This window comes from Ranitomeya imitator, chromosome 5 (genome assembly GCF_032444005.1).
Source record: "Ranitomeya imitator isolate aRanImi1 chromosome 5, aRanImi1.pri, whole genome shotgun sequence".
Lineage (NCBI taxonomy): Eukaryota > Metazoa > Chordata > Amphibia > Anura > Dendrobatidae > Ranitomeya > Ranitomeya imitator.
Genome location: NC_091286.1, coordinates 295,917,986 through 295,938,568, shown reverse-complemented (window position 1 = coordinate 295,938,568; position 20,583 = coordinate 295,917,986). Strand labels below are relative to the sequence as shown.

General features: G+C 46.3%; 1 protein-coding gene across 5 annotated transcripts in view; it reads right to left on the bottom strand.

The window, feature by feature from the left end:
* The window catches only part of SCML4 (Scm polycomb group protein like 4), a 201,521-nt gene that overhangs the window by 10,014 nt on the left and 170,924 nt on the right, over nt 1-20,583 (bottom strand). For 3 of the 5 annotated variants that reach the window (XM_069726269.1, XM_069726267.1, XM_069726265.1), the window contains 2 exons: nt 17,238-17,516; nt 7,349-7,494 (listed from right to left, as the gene is read on the bottom strand). In XM_069726269.1, the coding sequence (XP_069582370.1) occupies nt 7,349-7,494; nt 17,238-17,516 (425 nt within the window). The remainder of the gene's footprint in view (nt 1-7,348; nt 7,495-17,237; nt 17,517-20,583) is intronic. The other 2 variants (XM_069726266.1, XM_069726270.1) reach the window with 1 other exon arrangement.

Here is a 20,583-nt window from a genome sequence, read left to right as displayed (position 1 = left end):
TGAGGCTGGGGGACAGACACCGGAATGTAAGTATGTAGTGTTTGTTTTTTTTTACATTTACAATGGTAACCAGGGTAAACATCGGGTTACTAAGCACGGCCCTGCGCTTAGTAACCCGATGTTTACCCTTGTTACCCGGGGACTTCGGCATCGTTGGTCGCTGGAGAGCTGTCTGTGTGACAGCTCTCCAGTGACCACACAGCGACGAAACAGCGACGCTGCAGCAATCAGCATCGTTGCCTATATCGCTGCAGCGTCACTTAATGTGACGGTACCTTTATGTTAAAATATCCTACAAACAGAAGTACTCATGGATCCCTGGAGATGAATTGTGCTTGTTTGCCAAAACCCTTCAGGTAATTCCACATAGAGCTGGTTTGAGAAGGTGGAAAATCAGACAACCACAAATGATCCTTGTTTTCTAGGGAACTTCAAGGGAAGAAATCCCAAACTACAATGAACAAGTATATTTTAACACTGTATGCTGGCATTATTCGAGAATTGATTCATGGTGTTATCTGGGTTCAATTAGGCACTATTATGTGGGTATTTCAAGATGATATAAATTGGATCATACTTATTAATTGGGAATTGTGTTGCAGTACTAAGTTAGACATTTAGGTCAGTATTATATTGGCATTGCATGTCAGCTTTCGTGAGAAAAACTATTTAAAACGGCAGGAGAGGAGAGTACTATATAGAACTGAAGTAAAATGGCTTTATTTACCATATTTTTTGGACTATAACTGACTGATCACATGACCTGGACAGGATGTGCAGTCTCTGTGCAGGTGCAGGTCCCGGTAGCTTCCTCTACTGCTCTACACCGATCACATAGGTTTGTGTGAGGCAGGTGGAGAGAGAAGTTCTCTCAGTAATTAGGAACACTGCTGTGTCAATGTTTTCCTCCATCACAGTAAGCTGCCTCTTGACTATGACTGCTGTCACACTAGCAGTATATGGTCAGTATTTTACATTAGTATTTGTAAGTTAAAACCAGGAGTGGAACAAATAGGGGAAAAGTATAATAGAAACACGTCACCACTTCTGCAGTTATCACCCACTCCTGATTTTGGCTTACAAATACTGATGCAAAATACTGACCAAATACTGCTAGTGTGAAGGCAGCCTATAAGACGCACATACTTTTCAGCATGATTTTTTTCTTGCGCTAAAAAGTGCGTCTTATAGTGTGCTGGCCAAAAGAAGAGATGGAAGCTGTGGATGCGTAAGACATGAAAGCTCCTCACAATGCATGGAGGTCTCCACCCTAAGGGTACCGTCACACAGTGCCATTTTGATCGGTACGATTCGTGACATTCCAGCGATATCCATACGATATCGCTGTGTCTGACACGCAGCAACGATCAGGGACCCTGCTGAGAATCGTACGTCGTAGCAGATCGTTTGGAACATTCTTTCGTCGCTGGATCTCCCGCTGTCATCGCTCGATCGGTGTGTGTGTGACACCGATCCAGCGACGCGTTCGCTTGTACCCAGGGTAAACATCGGGTTACTAAGCGCAGGGCCGCGCTTAGTAACCCGATGTTTATCCTTTTTACCATCGTAAATGTAAAAAAAAACAAACAGTGCATACTTACATTCCGGTGTCCATCAGGTCCCTTGCCGTCTGCTTCCCGCACTGACTGACTGCCGGCTGTAAAGTGAAAGCAGAGCACAGCGCGCTGTGCTGTGCTTTCACTTTACGGCCGGCAGTCAGTCAGTGCGGGAAGCAGACGGCAAGGGACAGACACCGGAATGTAAGTATGTAGTGTTTGTTTGTTTTTTACGCTGGTAACCAGGGTAAACATCGGGTTACTAAGCGCGGCCCTGCGCTTAGTAACCCAATGTTTACCCTGGTTACCCGGGGACCTCGGCATCGTTGGTCGCTGGAGAGCTGTCTGTGTGACAGCTCTCCAGCGACCACACAACGACTTACCAACGATCACGGCCAGGTCGTATCGCTGGTCGTGATCGTTGGTAAATCGTATAGTGTAACGGTACCCTAAGTCTAACACACAAAGATTGTGTGGTCGATGCTTGATAAGCATCCAAGCCTGCATCACGGATGAAACAAGGAGTATCCAGGAATACATCAGAAAAATGGCACCAAAAGATGAGATACTGAGAGAAAGCCTAAGGCAGCAACAACAACCGATCTGTAAGGAAGAACAGGAACGTGAAGCACCATGGCAAGGCAAGGCAAGCCATCGACAGATAATGGAGGTGGCTGACATGGAGAAAGCCTACCAATGGCTGGAGAAAGGTGGACTCTGAGACAGCACAGAAGCCCTAATCATAGCAGCGCAAGAGCAAGCACTAAGTACCAGATCCATAGAAGCAGGAATCTACCACACAAGACAAGATCCAAGGTGCAGACTATGCAAAGAAACCTCAGAAACAGTCCAACACATAGTGCCAGGATGCAAAATGCAAGCAGGAACAGCGTATGCCGAATGCCACAACCAAGTAGCGGGAATTGTATACAGGAACTTCTGCACAACATATGGGCTAAGTTCCCTAAAGTCTAGGTGGGAGACCCCAGAAAAAGTGGTGAAAAATGAGAGGGCTAAAATCCTGTGGGTCTCCAAGATCCAGACAGGTAAGCAGGTTTTGTCTATTCAACCAGACACTGTGATAGTAGACAAGGATCAGAAGACATCAATGATAATAGATGTGGCAGTGCCACGTGACAGCAACATCAGAAAGAAGAAATATGAGAAGCTGGAGAAATACCATGGTCTCAAAGGAGAACTGGAGAAGATGTGGAAGGTGAAGGTAGCAGTGATTCCAGTGGTGATAGGAGCACTTACCCCTAAGTTGGAAAAATGCCTACAACAGATCCCAGGAGCAACACCTGAACTCTCTGTCCAGAAAAGCGCAATGCTGGGAATAAATGAGATCCTGCGCAGAACCCTCAAACTCCCAGGCATCTGGTAGGGGACCCGAGAATGAGAAAGGACAAAAATGACCACCCCCATTGGGGTGGTGAGAAGGAAGTTTTTGTGCCTTTTTTTGCATAAAACACAAAGGAAATGTATCATCTTTAACTTTAGGCCTTTCAGAGATCATATCATCTTCAACTTGCTTAACTGTTCACAATAACAGCAATTTTGACCAGGGGTGCCCAAACTTTTACATGTCACTGTAACTATTTTAATTATTCTGTAGTAAATATTTTTGAATGTATTATTAGTTTATTTTTTAAGTGATTTATTATAGATTGCTATGGGTAACATACTGTAATAAATTCAGGATACCTATTCTTACTATTATTACTATTTTTCTGACTAACTTATGTTTTTGGAAACTTTATGATATTTGGGCTATGTTGAAATCTTGCCCGTGCTGAAAACATGAGCTAAATATCTTTAGCTGTTAGATTGTGATATGTTTGGGTCAGCCAATTACTATGGAGGAAACCACTGATTAGTATTGTTATGCTCCATATTAATACAATATGGCCTTTAATTATCTCTTCTTCTCTTTGTTTGTTTTTTTGTGTCTTAGATATTTTTACATTTTTAGAATATACTTTTTTGGGACTTTTTTACTTGCATCTGCTGGTATGAATCATTAAGGGGATTGGAGCATTATTATCTCCCCTATTCAGTCCTGCATTGTTGCATGTTTTCATGGACATCTCTACTTTCTTCATTATTAATGGAGTAGAAGGGATGTGGGATGATTTAACATTTTTTATAATTTAATTATTTTTTAAATTTTATTTTTAATCTTTTTTTTTTACTTTATATTTAGTCCTCTTAGGAGACTTGAACCTTATCCTACATTTCGCTTTACTCCATCCATCGGTAAGAACAGCCTTGTACTGTGCTACTAATGCCAGACTGTCTGACCTATTCTCACTACAGGAAGAAGTCGCTGTTCACGGTTACTTACAGTATTCAGGGCACTGCAGTCAAATAATTTCCGGCTTCTGCGTTCCTAATACTGTAGATTGCAGTGAGTATTGAAAGCAGGTTGGGCACTAGGGCTGTGATGGTGAGCACACATCGTGCACCAGGGCCGTAGCAGTGACTTCGTCCTGCATAGAGAACAGGTTGGGCAGATTATCATTGTATTACTGATGCCAAGCTACCCGACCTGTTCTCACCACTGGAATAATTCATCTCCAAAGACCTGGTACTTGATCTGCTATCATCGCTACTGACAGTGTTTGGAGTGCAGCAGCTGGTCATGATATACAGTGGGGCAAAAAAGTATTTAGTCAGTCAGCAATAGTGCAAGTTCCACCACTTAAAAAGATGAGAGGCGTCTGTAATTTACATCATAGGTAGACCTCAACTATGGGAGACAAACTGAGAAAAAAAAATCCAGAAAATCACATTGTCTATTTTTTTAACATTTTATTTGCATATTATGGTGGAAAATAAGTATTTGGTCAGAAACAAAATTTCATCTCAATACTTTGTAATATATCCTTTGTTGGCAATGACAGAGGTCAAACGTTTTCCGTAAGTCTTCACAAGGTTGCCACACACTGTTGTTGGTATGTTGGCCCATTCCTCCATGCAGATCTCCTCTAGAGCAGTGATGTTTTTGGCTTTTCGCTTGGCAACACGGACTTTCAACTCCCTCCAGAGGTTTTCTATAGAGTTAAGATCTGTAGACTGGCTAGGCCACTCCAGGACCTTGAAATGCTTCTTACGAAGCCACTCCTTCGTTGCCCTGGCGGTGTGCTTTGGATCATTGTCATGTGGAAAGACCCAGCCACGTTTCATCTTCAATGCCCTTGCTGATGGAAGGAGGTTTGCACTCTAAATCTCACAATACATGGCCCCATTCATTCTTTCATGTACCCGGATCAGTCATCCTGGCCCCGTTGCAGAGGAACAGCCCCAAAGCATGATGTTTCCACCACCATGCTTTACAGTAGGTATGGTGTTTGATGGATGCAACTCAGTATTCTTTTTCCTCCAAACACGACAAGTTGTGTTTCTACCAAACAGTTCCAGTTTGGTTTCATCAGACCATAGGACATTCTCCCAAAACTCCTCTGGATCATCCAAATGCTCTCTAGCAAACTTCAGACGGGCCCGGACATGTACTGGCTTAAGCAGTGGGACACGTCTGGCACTGCAGGATCTGAGTCCATGGTGGCGTAGTGTGTTACTTATGGTAGGCCTTGTTACATTGGTCCCAGCTCTCTGCAGTTCATTCACTAGGTCCCCCCGCATGGTTCTGGGATTTTTGCTCACCGTTCTTGTGATCATTCTGACCCCACGGGGTGGGATTTTGCACGGAGCCCCAGATCGAGGGAGATTATCAGTGGTCTTGTATGTCTTCCATTTTCTAATTATTGCTCCCACTGTTGATTTCTTCACTCCAAGCTGGTTGGCTATTGCAGATTCAGTCTTCCCAGCCTGGTGCAGGGCTACAATTTTGTTTCTGGTGTCCTTTGGCAGCTCTTTGGTCTTCACCATAGTGGAGTTTGGAGTCAGACTGTTTGAGGGTATTCACAGGTGTCTTTTTATACTGATAACAAGTTTAAACAGGTGCCATTACTACAGGTAATGAGTGGAGGAAAGAGGAGACTCTTAAAGAAGAAGTTACAGGTCTGTGAGAGCCAGAAATCTTGATTGTTTGTTTCTGACCAAATACTTATTTTCCACCATAATATGCAAATAAATTGTTAAAAAAACAGACAATGTGATTTTCTGGATTTTTTTTTCTCAGTTTGTCTCCCATAGTTGAGGTCTACCTATGATGTAAATTACAGACGCCTCTCATCTTTTTAAGTGGTGGAACTTGCACTATTGCTGACTGACTAAATACTTTTTTGCCCCACTGTAACTGCTGTACTCTGAATACTGTAAGTAGCAGGGAGCAGTAACAAAATAAAGTTTCAGCTTAGGGGAGAGTGCTGGGAACAGTAAAATTCTGCTGACTCCATCTACAGCTGTGACACAGGACACATGTTGTGCATAGACCAGAGCATAGAAGATAGGCCCGGACACCAAACACAGTCTCCTATGCCCTGTGTCTGCCGTACTTGCAGTGTGTCCTTGTCGTGTCATGCAATGACACATATATGTGGCGCCCCAGGGTCCTGGTCATCACAGTAACATTGCTTTCCTCACGGGGAGAGTGATGTTATGTTTGGAAGCGATGAAGGTTATCTTTTATCACGTAATCACCATACACACATGTTCACACTCCAGGCCACAAGGGGGAGCTTTTGATCCTATTTCTAGGTGACTCCCCTATATATATATTGTGGTTTGGAGGGAAAATCAGTCAGAGAGTGCCAGAAAGACTGGAGCAGTCTGAGGCAGGAAGAACGTATGAGGAGCCGTGCAGCCATGAAAAAGTGTTGCAGCTCCTGGACAGAGATAATACCGAAAGCAGAACATTGTTCAGTGAGCGGGAAGGAGAGCGAAGCACAGGATAGTGATATCAGGGGAGACCAGCTGCGAACGAGCTGCCTCTCTCTGAAGCGCAGATAACCGGTATCCAGAACCCCGAGGTTGTAAGGAACTCTAAGACTTACAACAGAGACTGGCATAACAGCTGAACTGCAAGTTACCTGTCCGCCACATACCAGAAGACACAGTAACACATAGAGCCCGGGGCGTGATTGAGTCCCTGTAAAAAGGCTCGAGTTACCTGTCATACAGGTATTGTACTATCCTATACGGGGGACAGAGTAGAACTGTGAGGACCTTATCTGAAGCCATAGGCGGTAAGGGACTACAACACCACCGCGCTAGAGGAAGGCTTTCATCTCCACCTGGTAAAGGGGAACTCTGGATTCGCTTCCAAGCCGGCCGGACTCTACCTGTACCTGTGATCTGGTACCCAGGTAGACTGCAAAACTATGTCCTCGTTCTTTACTGCACCATTCACCATCTTCCATCTACATGCTCTGGTGATATACTTCACCTGTGGGAAGTTATACCATCTAGCTGCCATAACATCACCCCAGAGGACCCCTTAAAGCAGCGTCGGTCCCCACTGACCGAATACCAAAGGTGGCGTCACAAGCATAAACTTTATTCAATCTCCCTTTTACATGGGCGCCCAGGGCCACGGACCGGGTCGCCACCGTGACATCCCCCTGTGAACACCGGACCCGGTAACGGGTACCACACGACCCTGGCAGGCGACTCATATACACATAATTAACAAGGATTAATAAAACAATTGTGATAGATTCTCTTTATTTAGTATAGACTTAGATTGAAGACAATTGAAGTCCTTGTTCTGGTGATAAGTGGGGATCGTAGAATTGTATAGACCTAAGCTGCAATATAATATGTAGTCAATGGACAGCTGTGGCATTATTTCTAAGAAATGTTTAATGTATTGCAACCAAAATCCTACTTACATGTTTTCTGAAAAGGTCAACATGTGGGCCCAATGACTGTGGATCAGCATCCTTTACAAACCAGACAACATCTTCCACAGTCCAGTTTGATGGATCCTTGCTAGATGGTCTGACGGCATCCTGATTTTCAGGAGAAGGGCTGGAGGCTATAAAGTAAAACATATTAGAGCTCATGTTTTCTACAAATATATGGAAAAATGATACAATACAGAACTAAGTAGATTAAAAAAATCTTCCTTTTTAAAATAAGGGTCTACAGCAACTAACGTGTAAAACCAAAGCACACTCCTATACTGCAGACACTGAAGATTCTGGGACCACTTTAGTAGGTCGCTGAATAACCGCTAGCTTCTGACATCACATAAGTCATTTAACTGCTCTTACAATAACCTGACAAACAAAAAGGGGACAGGCTTAGGCATAATGTTGCCTCAAACCCACAAAATGTTGGATGGAGTAGAGGAAAATCAATATCCTAGTCAATACCTTACTCTATCCTGATATACCAGTGCAGATTTCCCAATAGTCTTTTCTTTCACTTCTGCCAGTAAGGTAAGAAGCGAAAGGAGAGGGTCTCTCTAGAGAATGTCATTTTGTAACAGCTTATTCACACTTTATAATTCAGTGACAACCACTTTGTGCTAGGATCTTTAGAGTTATCCTCCTTACCACTCATGTCAGGGTTAAGTAGAGTAAATTAGGTAATAGGAGATATAGGGATTTTTGTGTACTCACCGTAAAATCCTTTTCTCCGAGCCATTCATTGGGGGACACAGACCATGGGTGTATGCTGCTGCCACCAGGAGGCTGACACTAAGTAATACAAAGAAAAGTTAGCTCCTCCCCTGCAGTATACACCCTCCTGCTGGATCCCAGCTAACCAGTTCGGTGCAAAAGCAGTAGGAGATCAATAGCAACATATAAGCGTATAGCATGTCACCTTATATATGAGAGTATAACATATCAAAAGATAAAAACAAAGCATAAGCTAATAACAGGGTGAAAGCTGTGTCCCCCAATGAATGGCTCGGAGAAAAGGATTTTACGGTGAGTACACAAAAATCCCTATTTCTCCTTCACCTCATTGGGGGACACAGACCATGGGACGTCCCAAAGCAGTCCCTGGGTGGGGACAACATCAGATCAGGCCGTGTAAGCCGCTACTTACAAGTGCGCCACCGCGGCCTGCAAAGTCCGCCTGCCCAGACTCACATCTGTGGAAGTATGTGAATAATAGTGCTTCCAGAATGCATGCGGACTGGAGGAATTCGCAAGCTTGCGATCGTGCTTGCCGACGTCTGGTGCCTAGAGCCCTCAGACAGGGAAATAGGCTGACATCTAGCCCGGAAGGACTCCTGGATGGAGAAAAGAATCCACCAGGCTAACATGGCCGAAAAAACGGCTAAACCCTTCCTGCGACCGTCAGGAAGCCTACTTACCATCGAGAAACCCAAGTAAAAGTGTCCAACCTTTGGAAGGACGCCGTCCCCGATACGTACCCACTCGGAGCACTCACTTCTTCCGGATTATGGAGAACCCCTTCCGTTTTGAGGACGATGCCCCTGCAACAGTGGGAATACAATACCACCTTGGCAACGAGGGAAGGGGATGGCTTGAGGGCAACCTTGCCTTGATGGTAATAAGGAAAAAAGACAAAGAACAGAACGTCGAGTTCTGAAGACTCCTCAGGAGGACAGGAACGCAGAGAAAGAAAGGAAGAGACCTTCCCTGATAGTAAAGCCTGTCCGGATCAAAAAAGGAGTCCACTGTAAGATGCCCAGGACCAGTAAGGTCCCACGGATCTAACAGTACGCGGTAGGGAAGAACTACAGGCTAAGGCTCCCTGCGAGAAAGTCCATATTTCCAGTTTTGTCGCAATAAGACGGAAAAATACTAGGGCCGCAAGCGAGAAAACCTGACATGGTCAGTGTGGGTCTCCCGGGAACACTGGGGCCCTTCCTGCTTCCAAAAAGATCTCAGACGTATAGAAATTGGTACTATGGAAGAACAGAGCATGCACTGCGATGGTCTTGGATCTTGAGGCCAAACCATGAACTGGAGTACATTGGCGTTCAGCTTAGACGCCATCTGACCTACATCTGGAGTACTCCAGCGAAGGCTGATCCGATGGAAGACTTACGAGTGAAGTTCCCACTCACTTGAGGAGAAACCCTGATGGCTGAATATGTCTGCCGCCCAGAGTTCTACTCCAGGGATATGTACTGTTGAGATCACCGAATGATAGATCTCGGCTCATCAGAGAGTGCGAGGTACCTTGGCCATGGCGCTTGACTGTGGGTACTTGCTAGATGGTCAACGTGTGGCACGGCCGTGGCATTATCCAACTGAAGACCCGCCTAAAGGCAGTGGACCTGCTGTAGGATTAGTCGTACCGTTCAGATCTCCAGAGAAATGATCGGGAGAAGAAGACTGGCATTGGTATTCCCTAATAACCATTGGACCAAGAGAAGGCTCTGGACAAGGAAGGATCTCCTAGACTACCCTTTGAAAGCCTGATTGACTTGCAGAAAACGAGCGCAGCGAAGGAAACTGCTCCATTGTCGTCTTTTTCTCAGAACCCTCCTAGCGAATTGAATGAACCGAGGGAAAGAGTGATCAAGTGCACAAGCTCTCTGTTGAAGGGCCACGACCTTGACTCGAGAGAGAATAACCATCCTTCTTGTGCAGGATCATCCCTTGAGGATCTGCTGGACTGGGAATGAGGAAAAGAACTTGTCTAAGTTTAGCTGCTAGCCCAGTTGAGAGGGTATTGCAAGTGATATAGACGACTCAGCGTAGTCCTTGCAGAGCGGCTACAAAGTTGACCAAATAGGGCAGGACGACAATGCTTCTAGGGTGCAAGAAGCACATGACAACCGTCATGACCCTTGCGACCACTCTGGTGTGGTAGCCAGGCCGGAGGGCAAGGTCGTGACTTGAAAAAGCTGTTTGCGAAGGGAAAGGCAAAGAGATTATTGTAGAGAGGAGAAATAGACATGTGAGGGTAAGAATCCCGAATGTCGATGGATGCCAGAAAAGTCCACCTCTATCTGTTGAAGTAATGGCTGAGCGGAGGAACTCCATCCGAAAAAAGGAGGACCTTGTCAAAGGTTGTTAGAAGTTTGAGGTCCAGGAATGGTGACACTTTTTATTCCCTCCTTTTTGGAACCAAGATCCCTTAGATCTAGACTGTCCTGGACAATGCTTCCACTGCTGGTTGGGTCTGTAGAGGAGATACGATCCCCTGCTAGTTTCCCACTCAGAAGATTTGATTGGCCAGCTATACTGTTGAAAACGAAGTAGTTAAGGTCTCTAACCAGGAGACTATTGGTCAAGCAACCCATGTGGCGGCTAAGGAAGGGTAGAGCGCTGAACCCGAAAACACAAGACGGAACGAACTAGATTTGCTATCCGACCGTCTGTGGTATCTTAATTGATGATACACCGGCCAGGATACTGGTAGGTATACCACAAGAAATTCTACCCGGATAGTCTGCCCAGTGGCAGAATGCGGGACTGCAACCAGTAGGTCTCTGCCATTGTCGTGCAGAGTAGAAAATAAGGAACCCTCGATCCACCCTCTTCTTAACAGGGACGTGGAGAGGAATCGTCCGCTTTCTTGCATCTGATACAAAGGGGGGGGAAACCCTCCTTGTTAGGACGCCACAAATGTGTGCCTCCGTACATGCCCAGAGTTCCGAGTGGACAGGACAGGTTGTCTGGCGATAGGCCTGGATGCAGAAGAGGATACATGGAGGCGACACTCCGTGTGCTCGTCTGTTGAAGGTGTGGGAGGAAATCGGAGCCCTTGAAAGGACCCGTCCCCATAAAAATGCGACCAGGTATGGCATCTTACTTAGAGGTTTCTGTCCGGTGCATCCCCCGTCAATTTGTTGATGGAGATTTTCTAGAACCTGTACGTTTTTCTAGAATACTTGCGGCCCCTGCTAGCCGACGGCTCCCATTGTAGGAGAGGGAGCATGTAGAGTGCTCCGGAGCTCAGTTAGGGTGACCAGCTTAGGATAGGTGATGTGCCCTTAAGACCAGTAAATACTGGTCATGCGCCTTTAAGACTAGGGAGTACTGGTCATGAGCCTTTAAGACCAGGGAATACTGGTCTTGTGCCTTAGTAAGATGACGTACTGTTCATGTGCCTTTAAAAGCAGGGCATGCTGGACATGTGCCTTCAAGAACCAGGGCCTACTGGTCATGAGCCCTTAAGAACCAGGAAATACTTGACATGAACCTTTAAGACCAGGACATACAGGTCATGTGCCCTTGAAACCAGGGCATGCTGGTCATTAGCGTTTAAGACCAGGGCATACTGGTCATGAGCCTTTAAGACCAGGGTATACTGGTCACGTGCCTTTAAGACCAGGGCATACTGGTCGTGAACCTTTAAGACCAGGGCATACTGGTCATGTGCCTTTAAAAGCCAGGGCATACTGGACATGGGCCTTTAAGACCAGGGAATACTGGTCATGTGCCTTTGAAAACCAGGGCGTACTAGTCATGTGCCTTTAAGACCAGGGCATACTGGTTATTTGCGTTTGAGACCAGGGGATACTGGTCACGTGCCTTTAAGACCAGGGCATACTGGTCATGTGCCTTTAAGACCAGGAAATACTGGTCACGTGCCTATAAGACCAGGGCATACTGGTCATGTGCCTTTAAGACCAGGGTAAACTGGTCACGAGTCTTTAAGACCAGGGTATACTGGTCATGTGCCTTTAGGACCAGGGGATACTGGTCACGTGTCTTTAAGACCAGGGATACTGGTCACGTGCCTTTAAGACCAGGGCATACTGGTCATGTGCCTTTAAGACCAGGGTATACTGGTCACGTGTCTTTAAGACCAGGGTATACTGGTCACGAGTCTTTAAGACCAGGGCATACTGGTCACGTGCCTTTAAGACCAGGAATACTGGTCGAGTGAGGAATGCTGGACATGTGCCTTTAAGACCAGCAAAGCTGGTATGTGCCTTTAAGAACAGGAATGCTGGTCATGCGTCTATAAGACCAGGAATGCTGGTCATGTGCCTTTAAGACGGGAGCATACTGGCCATGTGCCTTTAAGACCAGGGCATACTGGCCATGTGCGTAAGGCCAGGGAAAGGTGGAGCCCCCTGAGGGAAACTGGAAGAGCCGGGATCGGCAGCAGCGGGGGCTCCTGAGCTCATTTGATTAAGAACTATGGGAAAAATGACCGGCTTCTGGCAGAGCAGAGAATGCTGGAGATGTGCTCCTTTTAAACTAGGGAACCCTTAAGACCAGGGAATGCTGGTCATGAGTTTAATAAAAAGGCATGGAAAGCTGGGGATGCACCTATGGGCCCAGCGACTACTGGGCATGAGTCTTAAATACCAGGGAATGAGGTCATGTGCCCTTAAGACCCTTGCCTTTAAGACCGGAGCTTGCAGGAGAGCCAGAGATTGCAGGCCTTAAGTATATAAAAAACAGGGAAAGCTAGTCCCTTAATGCTGCCGGGGTGCGTGCGGGGGAAGGGGGGGAGGGTGGGCGAATCACCTTACCGAGGTTCTGAGACCCCCGACTGGAATACCGCTGACTTCAGCGCTGAAAAACCGCCGGCGGCAGCCCCTTCCAGAAAAACTAATGACGGCAAATGGAGGAGGAGGAAGATGGCCGCCGAGATCTCGTCTGGAATGAGAAGCGCCTGAATAGGGGGGCGGAGCCGCTAGAATGAAGCAAGCGGTGGGCGGGGCTTCCCGGGATGCGGCCTAAACAGGGCCGAAGCCGGGGACTAAATTTATGGCTGCGGCCGGCGCGCACCCGCAGACTGAAGGGAAAAGTGCCGCAAAGCTCTGTGGGGACCCTGTCCATATGGAGCCCTCCTCTGACCGCCGGAAAAACCCAAATCTCACGGAGCACTTAGCCCAATATGAAGGGGATGGCAGATGCTGAAGGTAGGAGCTGTGCCCGGGTAGATAGGACGGTGCAGGGTTGGGGAGCCTCCATCCACCATCCCTGCAGAAGGGGGGTGGAGAGGAACCGTCTGCCTCCTTCCATCATCCGCTTTTTCAGTGGTGATGCAGTGGGGGCTGCTCGGACGCCACACTGGAAGGTGCCTCTGTACAGCCGAGGGTAAAACCTGGTGGACAGGGCTGAATGTCCGGCAATAGGCCTGGCTGCAGAAGAGGATACTGAAGGTGAAACTCCAGTGCTCGTCTGATAAGGGAGGGGGGAGATCGGTGCCCTTGAAGGGGCCCGTCGCCCCTAGAATCAGCTCAGGCAGTGGCTTCCCACGTCGCAGGAGAGGATACGGAGAGGTAAAACTCCCGTGCTCGCCTGTTGTTGGTTCGAGGAGATCGGAACATGAAAGAATCCGTCGCCCCATTCGACCGTAGTAAAAAGTAAAAAACGGTAAAAAAGAGTTCTTTGGGTCTGAATAGCAGACCCGTCCGTGTGCCTCCTACGGACACTAAGCAAGAACTGGTTAGCTGGGATCCAGCAGGAGGGTGTATACTGCAGGGGAGGAGCTAACTTTTCTTTGTATTACTTAGTGTCAGCCTCCTGGTGGCAGCAGCATACACCCATGGTCTGTGTCCCCCAATGAGGCGAAGGAGAAAATTACAATAATTTACCCAACAGTCGCAGAAAAAGTATTACTCAACATTGGAAGTTGGTGGTCCCTCTTCCTTTTCAGATCCATTTGACTGAGTAATATGTATCTGTTGAATGGAAGAACTGATCAACCCTGATCCATGTAACTTAGACTGCTTGGTTACCCTTTAGGTATTCAAAACTAGGACCTACCAGTTGAGTGCTAATTAGGGATGAGCGGACCCATGGAAGTTTGTGTTCTTGTACCCGACCTGAACTTTATTCCAAAGTCCGGAACCATAACTGTACCTGAACTTGAACCCCATTGAAAAGAATGGAGACTCACATTTTTGAGCTGGAAAATTGTGTCTCTCGTTCCACTGTTGAGTATGCACCCTACTACCTGAAAGTTTGCATGTCACCTGCAGAACCATTCATGGACTTGTCATGCTAACTTTCCTTAAGTACTAGCAGCCTTACAAGACAATTATTTTATAGCACAAATGCAAAAGTGACACATTCAAGATGAATCTTAGGTAAAAGGATTGTCTTTATTTCACATCCAGTAATTTAGGAGCTTTTTGTAATCCATTACCAACCACCGCTCTACGCAATCAGGGGACGTAAAGCCCCTATTCTGGTGATTAATCGGGGTCTTAGAAATTAGACACACGCAGATTTAGTAGTTCTAGTAGTTATTATAGCTTACACCATTTATAGCTGATACCATGTTTAAACCGAAATATCCATTAAATGTGTAAGTAAAATATTAAATCTATACAGTGGGGCAAAAAAGTATTTAGTCAGTCAGCAATAGTGCAAGTTCCACCACTTAAAAAGATGAGAGGCGTCTGTAATTTACATCATAGGTAGACCTCAACTATGGGAGACAAACTGAGAAAAAAAAAATCCAGAAAATCACATTGTCTGTTTTTTTATCATTTTTTTTGCATATTATGGTGGGAAATAAGTATTTGGTCAGAAACAAACAATCAAGATTTCTGGCTCTCACAGACCTGTAACTTCTTCTTTAAGAGTCTCCTCTTTCCTCCACTCATTACCTGTAGTAATGGCACCTGTTTAAACTTGTTATCAGTATAAAAAGACACCTGTGCACACCCTCAAACAGTCTGACTCCAAACTCCACTATGGTGAAGACCAAAGAGCTGTCACAGGACACCAGAAACAAAATTGTAGCCCTGCACCAGGCTGAGAAGACTGAATCTGCAATAGCCAACCAGCTTGGAGTGAAGAAATCAACAGTGGGAGCAATAATTAGAAAATGGAAGACATACAAGACCACTGATAATCTCCCTCGATCTGGGGCTCCACGCAAAATCCCACCCCGTGGGGTCAGAATGATCACAAGAACGGTGAGCAAAAATCCCAGAACCACGCTGGGGGACCTAGTGAATGAACTGCAAAGAGCTGGGACCAATGTAACAAGGCCTACCATAAGTAACTCACTACGCCACCATGGACTCAGATCCTGCAGTGCCAGACGTGTCCCACTGCTTAAGCCAGTACATGTCCGGGCCCGTCTGAAGTTTGCTAGAGAGCATTTGGATGATCCAGAGGAGTTTTGGGAGAATGTCCTATGGTCTGATGAAACCAAACTGGAACTGTTTGGTAGAAACACAACTTGTCGTGTTTGGAGGAAAAAGAATACTGAGTTGCATCCATCAAACACCATACCTACTGTAAAGCATGGTGGTGGAAACATCATGCTTTGGGGCTGTTTCTCTGCAAAGGGGCCAGGACGACTGATCCGGGTACATGAAAGAATGAATGGGGCCATGTATCGTGAGATTTTGAGTGCAAACCTCCTTCCATCAGCAAGGGCATTGAAGATGAAACATGGCTGGGTCTTTCAACATGACAATGATCCAAAGCACACCGCCAGGGCAACAAAGGAGTGGCTTCGTAAGAAGCAATTCAAGATCCTGGAGTGGCCTAGCCAGTCTCCAGATCTCAACCCTATGGAAAACCTTTGGAGGGAGTTGAAAGTCCGTGTTGCCAAGCGAAAAGCCAAAAACATCACTGCTCTAGAGTAGATCTGCATGGAGGAATGGGCCAACATACCAACAACAGTGTGTGGCAACCTTGTGAAGACTTACAGAAAACGTTTGACCTCTGTCATTGCCAACAAAGGATATATTACAAAGTATTGAGATGAAATTTTGTTTCTGACCAAATACTTATTTTCCACCATAATATGCAAATAAAATGTTAAAAAAACAGACAATGTGATTTTCTGGATTTTTTTTTCTCAGTTTGTCTCCCATAGTTGAGGTCTACCTATGATGTAAATTACAGACGCCTCTCATCTTTTTAAGTGGTGGAACTTGCACTATTGCTGACTGACTAAATACTTTTTTGCCCCACTGTATCGACAGAAATGAATGTTGGCAAAACTACAATTGAGCAAGAGCAAGGTTAGCCTGATACCTTCCATTTCAGCCATTCCCATGAACCACTGCTGGTTATTAGGAGCTGGTTAAACAGTATGCTGATGCCTATCTACACCCAGATGTCTCCAGAGTACCTATGGCCAATTGTCTCAACATTTCTAACAGCTGTTCAGACTCTCCATTTGGAATCGTCCTCCCTATTCCCATGGACTGGCAGTACTATCTGTGTGTCAGTACACTGGAGCAAACCCTCTAACCTGATCCATGGCACTATCCAGCGATTTGCTTCGATATTCCCTGCTTCAACATCTGTTAGCCTGCGTCATGACCAGGGCTCTGACGGTCAATGTCCTTCGCTATTGCTGCTTCTGATGACCCAAATTCTGCATCTCTCATATTTTGGAGGTGGAACTGTACAATGTTGATAAGACTACGTGATGGTGAGGTTAGGGAGGTATTTAGACCACCTAGAATATTTATTTTAGTTTCATTCCTGTTATATTTGATCATTTTATGTTACAGGTTGTATAATGTAATAATAATACAGGGGCACAATCTTGGATAATATACAAGAGAATACCTACCTGTTTAACCTTCCCTGATGCCTTTAAATAAGTGTGATCCTATTTAACCGTGTGTATCCAATTTGTATCCTGGACAGCTGCTTTACAGCCTACTTGTAATAAGTTAATCTGTGTTAGAACATAGTAACTATTTTGAATGGTACATTAATGGTTTCCTTTGCTATTAATAAGGTATTATGGTATGCTAATTTAACGTAGTTTCTCATCGGTTTGAACTCTATTGTTAACACGCTTTGCTGTACATTGACTCTCAAAATTAATAAAAACAGAATGCAATAAAAATATAAACATATCATATCAGGACATAGCAAAACATGAACTAAACTACATTACCACTTCTGTTTCCCTCAAGGTAACTTCCACTTCTCGTGGGACTTGATGTTTGACGCCTTAATCCTGTCGAAGACTGACCTCCTGAAGACATCTGATTGGACCTATGGTTACATGAAGAAGAGGAACTTCCACCACTTCCACCGAGCCGTCCTTCTCCATTGTTCTGTCTTACAGAGTAAAGAGACCCCATGTAGTTGTAGGCAGAATCAGAAGGATCAACACTGTACCGTTTTGTATTAACCGGATCAACCAAGTAATCTTCTGGAATGACAGTTTCTGCTGAAAAAATGGGGACCACATAATCATTTAAGTAATGGAATACATATTTAAGGAAATCAATACAGAACAACTTTTGATAAATAGACTGGCTAATCAAAAGAGGGTAAGTGACATATGAATTTGTCCCCCTGAGGAACCTTTACACTCAATAAAAAGGGATCCGGAGGAGGAAGGTGCACAGGTACCAGGTACACGTGCATCTTCCTCCTATGGATCCCGGGCTTGCGAGAGTCGCCACCACGGGAGGATGCTCCCCACACCTTGGTCTCTCCTCGCGCCCACTATCCACGACAGCGGTGCAATACACCAGTATCCTCTCAAGCCTAACCAAGTAAGTCCCTTGTTCATTACATATACACCCCAGGTGCGCAGTAGACTCATGTATCTGCATTGCAGCGCAGTGATCTGCATTCTTTATCAACGCAAGTACACTATTAAACAGGTTTTGCACAGAACCTGTTCTTTTCACCTGCAGCAGCATAGCTAGTACTTCGTCCGTACCTTAGTGTACCCTCATTTTTCAGTCACTCCCTAGGTGCGCCAGTGTGTTTGTTTATTTTACATTTTCTTCCACATACTATAATAAAATTTGGTGTTGATTGTATGATTGAATCGATGTATGATCATATTATTATGCCAATACTAAGTTATGTGAAAGGCCAGACCTGTTGGCACCAGTAGCAGTCCTGCTTTCTTTCAATGAGTTATACTCAGTGAAGACTATCGCCAGTGGCGTATCCAGGGGGGGCAGCTGGGGCATGTGCCCTGGGCGCAGCCAACAGGGGGGCGCCAGCGGGCCATCTGATGATGCGGCGGTCAAAGGAGGCTCCTCGTCGGTGGCATTCTGCCACCCCCACACTGAAATAGTCCCGTTCTCTGAGCCAGCTGTCAAATTGACAGCCGGCTCAGAGAAAGTGCTGCGCGTCGAATCCCAAGTGACTCAGTGGCGTAACTATCCCACAGCAGAGCCCCTCCACCGCAGGCAGCTGCACACCACAGCTGTTGCTGCCGCTGCTCTGTGCGCACAGGACCTGTGATGAGGTCACAGGGGGAGGAGTCAGAAGTCACATGATCAAGGGCCTCCGTGTAGTGCAGGACTCTGCTGGTTCTCATGGTGCTGGATGAGGGTAAGCTTTTGTGTGGGGTCAGGAGTGGTTTGTGTGGATGTAGCAGAGCCGTGTGTGTACGAGGTGTACAGAGCAGAAGCCGTGTATGCAAGGTGTATGGAGCGGAGCTGGGTGAGTATGAGGTGTACAGAGCAGAACAGGGTGTGTGCAAGGTGTATGGAGCTGAGCCGTGTGTGTACGAGGTGTACAGAGCGGAGCTGTGTGTGTACGAGGTGTACAGAGCGTAACTGGGTGTGTGCAAGGTGTATGGAGCAGAGCCGTGTGTGTACGAGGTGTATGGAGCGGAACCAGGTGTGTGCAAGGTGTATGGAGTGGAGCCGTGTGTGTACAAGGTGTATGGAGCGGAACTGGGTGTGTGCAAGGTGTATGGAGTGGAGCCGTGCGTACACCTTATACACAGAACGGAACTGGGTGTGTGCAAGGTTTACAGAGTGGAACCGTGTGTGTACGAGGTGTACAGAGCGGAGCCGTGTGCATACGAGGTGTGTTATGGACCTGGTGGTTAAGAGCACCCGGCACGACCTGATAGTTAAACTGACACAGGACAAGCTCTGGGATGTGGGAGCTCTGCTGACCGCAGGCCCTAATCCTATCACAACAACTAGAAATAGCTGTAGAGCGTTCCTGACTCTCCCTAGACGCCTCTTCACAGCCTAAGAGCTAGCTAGCCCTAGAGATAGAAAATAAAGCCTACCTTGCCTCAGAGAAATTCCCCAAAGGAAAAGGCAGCCCCCCACATATATTGACTGTGAGTAAAGATGAAAGTCACAAACGCAGAAATGAAACAGGTTTCAGCAAAGGGAGGCCAGACTTACTTAACAGACAGAGGATAGGAAAGGTATCTTTCCTGTCAGCACAAAAAACTACAAAAGACCACGCAGAGTGTGCAAAAAGACCTCCGCACCGACTAACGGTGCGGAGATGCCACTCTGCATCCCAGAGCTTCCAGCTAGTAAGGCAAAATCATGATATCCAGCTGGACAAGGCAACAATGAACAAATAATAACTGGCAGGAACGTAGCTTCTGCTGGAGTAGACAGGTCACCAGAAAGATACAAGAGCGAACTGAACAAATGCAGGAACATTGACAGCTGGCATGGAGTAACGATCTGAGTGGAGTTAAATAGAGCAGCCAACCAAAGGATAAATCACGTCACCTGTGGAAGGAACCTCAGAAGCAGCAGCTCCACTCACAGCCACCAGAGGGAGTCCATGGACAGAACTCGCCGAAGTACCATTCATGACCACAGGAGGGAGTTCGATAACAGAATTCACAACAGTACACACATGGTTCCGCTCTGTAAACCTTGCACACACCCAGTTCCGCTCTGTGTATAAGGTGTACGCACGGCTCCGCTCCGTTCCATTCACCTTGCACACACCCAGTTCCATTCACCTTGCACTCACACCCCTAACCCTAATCCCAACTGTAGCCATAACCCTAATCACAACCCTAACCACAACCCTAATTCCAACCCTAACCCTAAGGCTATGTGCCCACGTTGCGGATTTGTGTGAGATTTTTCAGCATCATTTTTGAAAAATCCGCGGATAAAAGGCACTGCGTTTTACCTGCGGATTTTCCGCGGATTTCCAGTGTTTTTTGTGCGGATTTCACCTGCGGATTCCTATTGAAGAACAGTTGTAAAACGCTGCGGAATCCGCACAAAGAATTGACATGCTGCGGAAAATACAACGCAGCGTTTCCGCGCGGTATTTTCCGCACCATGGGCACAGCAGATTTGGTTTTCCATAGGTTTACATGGTACTGTAAACCTGATGGAACACTGCTGCGAATCCGCAGCGGCCAATCCGCTGCGGATCTGCAGCCAAATCCGCACCATGTGCACATAGCCTAATTCTAAAGGTATGTGCACACGCTGCGGAAAACGCTGCGGATCCGCAGCAGTTTCCCATGAGTTTACAGTTCAATGTAAACC